Here is a 7,453-nt window from a genome sequence, read left to right as displayed (position 1 = left end):
GACTGATGTTTCAACTCTTAACGGAATGGCATGTTTCTTTGAATACAGTAATATCCGACTATTGTATGACAATGTTCTGAATCATAGCAGGATTCTAACTTTGTCCGACTGTAGTCGGAACTTCATAAAATCATTATCACCGACTATAATAATGCCTAGGCCTATGTGCACTTCGATTTTCGTAAGTAAATAAAATAGTCTGCATCAAATCAGTGACGGAAGATGAGCTTTCCTGTTCAGATAATTAATGGACCAACTTGTAAGTATTGGGAAAATAATAAATTGAGGCAGCATGTCCATTAAATAAGCTTGCTATTGAGACTGTGTATCTAACCCCACCTACATTACATAGGCCTGAGCATGCTTGTCGCGTCAATGGTGTGTGATAGGCGTCTAGTGCATGTGCCATATACTCAGTCACAATACATACAGGCATGACATGTGTACATCATCTTACCTTCAGTCTTTGGTCAGTTGGTGTTGTCATTCATGGTCAGTATAGAGAGACGTTTTAGGTTCGCATGAAAGAATGATCAGCAGCATAAAGTAATGATAGGCCTAAGCACTCTCTCGAAGCTTCTCGAACGGGAAAGAGTTACGGACGAAAATATTGCCTAGTTATCGCCGCAACACGATGTACACTCACACGTGGGACGTGGCTGATCGACCGACCCGGATGTTTAATTTTTTACGATGAGTCATCGCACTGTGGGATTTGCGCGATCGCGGGGAAATCTCAAAACTGTCGGATAAAGTAGTGAGCATTTCAGCGAATGTGTACGTCGCACCATGGTATGTTTCCTTAAATATAGCGATGCCTTAATATTGTAAGACAATCTAGAGAATCAAAACCGGAAGACTATACTTCGTCCGACTATCGTCGGGAGTCATACAATAGTGAGCTAAGCAACCCAGTGCCGTAAATGGGAATATTCCAGCTATAGAATGATTTCCAGTAATAGTACGATTGTCCGAAATAATGTCTGTGCGCCTGTACTGGTAATAGGCATGCGTTAGAGGATCTTAGCGATACTGTGAGGGCCGGGTTGATCGAATAGTGTGATTGATATGGGAGCAGGATTTTGTTGACACCGCTATATGGGGGCGCGGCGCGGCGCGGCGCATGTGTGCGACATAATACCAAACATCATTGTGAAGTCCAGTCGAAGCCATCAGCGAGATTTAATAAATAACTCATTATATTTTGAATTGTTTCAGAGTGACAGTGTGAGCGTGGCACTGCCAGAGAGATTGATCTGAAGCGGCTGTGTTGTTTGTGGAAAAGTAAGTAAAATTCTGTGTATTCCTTCCTGTATGGTTGGGATAAGTTTGAAAATGAAGTGAAGAAGTGATACTGATATAGGCTATGTCATGTATGTTGCGTAGCTAGCTGGTCCTACGTACCGCTCATTTAGTTTGTGCGCATGCGCATTGAATCGTCTTAAGGCCAGTAGTTTAGCCAGCAAAATTTTGACTAATCGACCCCCAAAAGTAATCAATCAACATCACTCTCGGATTTCCTTATTTCCGCCTTATTTTGATACTGACTAGAATTTAAATCCTAGTGAAAGTCCTTTTCGTCAACTTAAAAGTCTTTAGGCGAAACGGCATTATAAATCCCACACAATGTACAAAAAAAACCATTTTTTTGTATCACTTGGGTTATTCTATTAAATCTTTCCTACATGTTTTTCAGTGTTTTTTGGGGGGGGAGGGGGGTGGAATTCCAGCACTAGGGCATATGACTTGTGGATTGAACCATGAAAACAAAATTGGAAAGAAAATGTTTTCATTAAGTTTTTATTGTGTGGGTTTGGATTGTTATTTGGCAAAGTCGACTCACCTCTGGTGACTAATGTCTGCGCCCGTCAGTAGAACCTGGGCCTGCTGCGTGGTGTAGTCCGATGGTGGTGCACCGCGACTATGTCGGAACGGCCCGTCGGATTACATACGATCCGTCGAACAACAGTTCGGCTTTATTCCCAGTGAAAATGGCAATAATAACGTTCACAAAGACTGACAGTTATGTACATCTGACGAAGACGAAATAGACGATGATATTTACGAATGACGATGACGAAAATGTACACAAAGGAAAACGATGAAAGCGGATGAAAACTTGATGAACGCAAAATAGTAACTTGACTGAACAGTGATAAAAACAAGATGGCGATATTTACATGTGCGTTTGTTAGTTGGAGTTTTCATGTCTCCAAGTGCAACGCACTTTGACCTTTGGCCACAGCAAAGGTATGGGCGGCCAAACGGACAAAATTAGAAAGTGTTTTACGTGTCGCTACAGTAGCTCCCCCGTAGGTCGTGAGCTAACAAAACGATTGATGAAAAGGCTGTGTCTCTCCAAGTAGCACAAACTTCAACCATGATCATATTGCAGTAATTTGGTTGGCCAATGTACTGGCGTCCAGATCGCGTTGTTCGTTGCTGTGATTGAGTTCCGTCACTAGGCAATTTGGGCGACGCTACTGATGTGTCTGGCACGGGAGGTCGAGTTGGCTTGGCAATAGGCTTGTCAATCACAATAGGCGGATTGTGATCCGATACTGTTACCATGTCTTTGTCGGAGTATGCTACTTTGAGGCGGTCGATACCTACGGTGTCCCTTCTGCCATTGAGTTCCAGAACAAAGTACTTGTCTGCTCTTTTGAGGACTCGGAAAGGGCCATCGTAAGGGGGTTGCAGTGGTTTTCTGAAGGCATCGTGCCTGACGAAAACGTGGGTGCAAGTGGCGAGCTCGGGGTGAATTTGAGATTTTTTCAGTCGAGTTCTTGTAGGCGACGGTCGCGTGTCTTGCATGAGACGTTTCAGGCGATGGACGTAGTTGCTTGGGTCAAGATCCCTGTCTGGTTTTGCAGTCTCCACGAACTGACCTGGCAATCTGATGGTTGTACCAAGGACCAATTCTACTGCTGAACACCCGAGATCTGCTTTTACCGCTGTGCGTATACCTAGCAGGACGAGGGGAAGTGTCTCCGTCCACTGCTGGTTGGAATGTGCTTTCAACGATGCCTTTAGCTGTCTGTGTAACCGCTCGACCAGTCCGTTAGCAGATGGATGATACGCTGTGGTTCGTATTCGTGTGGTGCCAAGCATGTCGGTGAGTGCCTTGAAGAGGGCAGACTCGAATTGGCGACCTCTGTCGGTAGTTATGGTTGACGGGGCTCCGAATCTTGACACCCAGTGGTTAACAAATGCGCGAGCTACAGTCTCTGCTGTGATGTCCGGAATTGGCACTGCCTCAGGCCATCGTGTGAATCTGTTCACAGCGGTCAACAGGTAGGATTGACCATTCGATGGAGGAAGTGGGCCTACCAGATCGATGTGTACGTGATCAAACCTGGCGTCCGGTGTGGAGAACGTCTGGAAAGATGTCTTGGTGTGCCGGTGAACTTTACAGCGCTGACACTGGTGACAAGTTTTGGCCCATGCACGTACATCCTTGTTTATGCCCGGCCACACAAACCGTGCAGTTAACAACTGCTGTGTTGCTCGGATCCCAGGATGGGACAAACCATGCAGACCGTCGAAAACTGTCCGACGAAAGTGGGTTGGGATGTAGGGTCGTGGAGTTCCTGTGGACATGTCACATGTGATCGTGCCAGTCGACGTGGGTAGGGGTACCTCTGTCAGCTTGAGTGAAGTATCAGACAAATCGTCACCGTTTTCACGAACAGCCACATACTATATATATTTTGTTGATTTTGAAGTAAAGTGTTTTCGAGATAATCACAAAAGAAGTTTCTCATATTTTAAAACTGCAAGAAATACTACTTTGCAACAACTTTGTGCAGCAAGAAAACCATCACACGATTCTACGTGAGCTGAAGTTTTACATAAACCCAGTAATAAGACTTAATAAAGCAGTTAATTAGTGGAAATTAATTAGTAAAGATATGTGGCTATTTGTGAAAACGCAAATTCACGTTTCCGACATATTGGCCCTTTCTGTTCAACGTGTATTTCCATAGGCGCGCGTGAGTACGCGCGCGCGCCTGAAAATGTAACAAAGATATGTGGCTCTTCGTGAAAACGCAAATCTCATTTGACCTACTTTTACGTATTTCCGTGCAATGGGTTTTGTACGCGTTCAAAGGGCCAAAATGTATGTGGCTCTTCGTGAAAACGCAAAATGCAGTTATTGAGATTTCTGCCCCTTGCAACATTAATGTAACTTAGAAATTAATGATGTTTTGCTTATAGAAACATGTCAAAATGGTTAAGTACATTGTTTTAATGCGAAATATCGAAAAAAATCAAAATCGAAAAAAATTGAAATTTTTGAGATATGTGGCTCTTCGTGAAAACGGTGACGAAATGAAGCAGTTCGTTGTCTGTCTTCTGAGCTTCAGCAATGGCGGGAAAGTCGATGACTGCCGAAACCTCCAAGGCTCCAATTGCTAAGCGAGAAAGTGCGTCAGCCGCCGCGTTGTTATTCCCACTGATGTGTCTCAAATCAGATGTGAACTGCGAGACATAATCAAGCTGGCGTATCTCCCTTGGTGAGTGGCGATCCGGCTTGGAGCGCAGGGCATAGGTCAGTGGTTTATGATCGGTGTAGACGCAGAATGTGCGACCCTCAAGCATGTGCCTGAAGTGCTTGATGGAAAGGTAGATCGCCAAGAGTTCTCTCCCGAAGGTGCTATACCGACTTTCAGCTGGTTGCAACCGTTTGGAGTAGAAGGAGAGTGGTTGCCATACCCCTCGCACTTGCTGTTGTAGCACGCTACCTATGCCTACATCAGATGCATCAGTAATGAGGCAGACTGGTGCGTCGAGGCTGGGGTGGACTAGCAGTGTGGCTTCAGCTAACTGGCGTTTCACTTTGCTGAAAGCAGTACGCTGAGTGTCATCGAAGGCGATTGTCGCATTCTTCCTGGCCTTGGTCTGCAGCATATCCGTGAGTGGTTGTATCACATCGGCGCAGTTAGGCAGAAAACGCCTGTAGAAGTTAACGAATCCCAAGAATTCACGTAACTTGCGGAGTGACGTAGGCTCAGGGAAATCGTTGACGATCTGTATCTTCTCTGGTAAGGGGCATATGCCATGTTCGTCGACAGAATGACCTAAGAAGGTAAGTGACGAAACTCCGAACTGGCACTTGCTAACATTGATGACGATACCGTATTCAGTCAGGCGATCGAAAAGGGTCCGGAGATGTATTTCGTGCTCAGCAGCTGACGAACTTGCAACGAGTAGATCGTCGATGTATGCGTAGACGAACGGCAAACCTCTGATGACCTCATCAATAAAGCGTTGAAAAGTTTGTGCCGCATTCCTCAGGCCAAATGGCATGCGGACAAACTCGTATAGGCCGAATGGTGTTGTGATCGCTGTCTTGTGGATGTCACTGGGTTCTACCGGGATCTGATGATACGCGCGGATGAGATCTATTTTGGAGAAGATGCTTTTCCCGTGTAGTGCGCTTGCGAAATCTTGTAGATGAGGTATCGGGTAGCGGTCAGGTATGGTGTTTCGATTGAGTGCACGGTAGTCACCGCATGGGCGCCAGTCTCCAGGAGATTTCTTCGGCACCATGTGAAGTGGTGAAGACCAGCTGCTGCTTGACTGCCGGACGATACCCAACTCGCACATGTGGTCGAATTCTGACTTTGCGATGGGTAATCGGTCTGGGGCGAGGCGACGTGGTTGCGCTGCTACTGGTGGACCGACTGTATCGATGTGATGAGTTACCTTATGTTTTACATCAGTGTTCTGATACGTAGGACGACACAAGGTAGGATAATCAGTCAACAGTGTTTCAAATTGTGAGGACAATGGCTTCACTAACACCGGGCTGAGACTTGGCTGCTTCGAAAGAACTCCAAAGACTACCAGGCTGGTTATGGAGTCTACGAGTCTGTGGTTCTTGACGTCCACCAAGAGACCAAAATGTTGCAGAAAATCGGCACCAAGAATGGCTACTGGCAAATTTGCCACTACAAATACCCATCGAAAAACACGGCGTAATCCAATGTCTAAGGTGAGAGAACGCTCCCCATAGGTTGAAATTGGTGACATATTTACCGCTTGAAGCTTGGTAGATGAAGTTGAGTGATGTGTATTCGTATCTCGCCCGGGAAAAACACTCACTTCGGCCCCAGTATCGACAAGGAAACGTGTCCCTGAACACTTGTCCTTTACGAAGAAAAGGCGACTGGTTGTGGGTGCGCCAGCAGGACTTGTCGCCCCTAGTTGCCGGCCTCCGCGTTTCCCTGGGGGTTGGGGTTGGTCTTGAAGGAACATGGTTGAACACACTTCCGTGCCTTTGATCCATAGCGCCAATGGTACCAGCAGTCGGTTGGGTCACGAGAAGGCCTGCGACTGCGAGACTGGCGGTTGTGATTGGAGGTATCTCGGCTACGTGACCGTTGTCGTGTTTGACGGCTTAGTTGGCCAGTGAGAGCTTGGACTTGCTCAGTAAGCTGGTTGATCCTTGTCTCGAGGGTCTGGAAGTTCGCGACCGTATGGGCAGGTTCAGGGCTGGAAACTGCAGCGGCATGAGTGTTCACTGTAGACACTGTTGGTACCGATACCTCGACGATTTTGTCGGCGGTATCGGCCAGCTGTTCGATGTTCACCGCAGTTGATGTGGAGGCAAGAATCCCTTGGATTGTCGTGGGAAGACGTTGCAAAAACAGTTGCTTGAGAATGTTGTCCTCCATGGTGTTCTCGCCTAGAAGTTGTCGCATACGTCGCAACAGCTGAGACGGTTTTCGGTCCCCCAACTCTTCTGCGATTAGCAACTGGTGTAGGCGTTTTTGCTCCGAGGCGGATGTCCGCTTGATTAATTCCTTTTTTAGGGTGTTGTAGCGATCGTGAGTGGGTGGGGAAACCAGTAAATCACGCACTTCTTGAGCGATGTCCGGCTGGAGCGAACTGACTACGTAGGCAAATTTTGTGTCCTGCACTGTGATGTGGCGGGTGAGAAACTGTGCCTCGACTTGGGCAAACCAAAGTGTGGGGTCATTCGGCCAAAATGGCGGCAGTTTCAGACTCACTGCTGCCACGGGCACGGCGGGCGCTAATTCAACAGGAACGGGCTTGGGTTCCACGGGAGGGTCCGACTCGGCCATCACGTCAGGGTCACCAATTTGTGGGTTTGGATTGTTATTTGGCAAAGTCGACTCACCTCTGGTGACTAATGTCTGCGCCCGTCAGTAGAACCTGGGCCTGCTGCGTGGTGTAGTCCGATGGTGGTGCACCGCGAGTGAAAATGGCAATAATAACGTTCACAAAGACTGACAGTTATGTACATCTGACGAAGACGAAATAGACGATGATATTTACGAATGACGATGACGAAAATGTACACAGAGGAAAACGATGAAAGCGGATGAAAACTTGATGAACGCGAAATAGTTACTTGACTGAACAGTGATAAAAACAAGATGGCGATATTTACATGTGCGTTTGTTAGTTGGAGTTTTCATGTCTC

General features: G+C 46.8%; 1 protein-coding gene across 1 annotated transcript; it reads right to left on the bottom strand.

Annotated features, from left to right (window-relative positions):
• Positions 1–6,206: 6,206 nt before the first annotated feature.
• On the bottom strand, positions 6,207–7,091 carry LOC119733859. The gene has a single exon (XM_038207226.1). The coding sequence runs from the start codon at positions 7,089–7,091 to the stop codon at positions 6,207–6,209; it is 885 nt and encodes a 294-aa protein (XP_038063154.1).
• Positions 7,092–7,453: the final 362 nt, after the last annotated feature.

The sequence above is a fragment of the Patiria miniata genome, unplaced genomic scaffold (genome assembly GCF_015706575.1).
Source record: "Patiria miniata isolate m_02_andy unplaced genomic scaffold, ASM1570657v1 HiC_scaffold_26, whole genome shotgun sequence".
Lineage (NCBI taxonomy): Eukaryota > Metazoa > Echinodermata > Asteroidea > Valvatida > Asterinidae > Patiria > Patiria miniata.
The sequence above is the reverse complement of the archived record's forward strand: the minus strand, read 5'-3'. Positions and strand labels throughout refer to the sequence as shown.

Bases quoted from the DNA above. Each gene is read 5' to 3' on its own strand.
- LOC119733859 (XM_038207226.1), bottom strand. From the start codon at position 7,091: ATGGCCGAGTCGGACCCTCCCGTGGAACCCAAGCCCGTTCCTGTTGAA.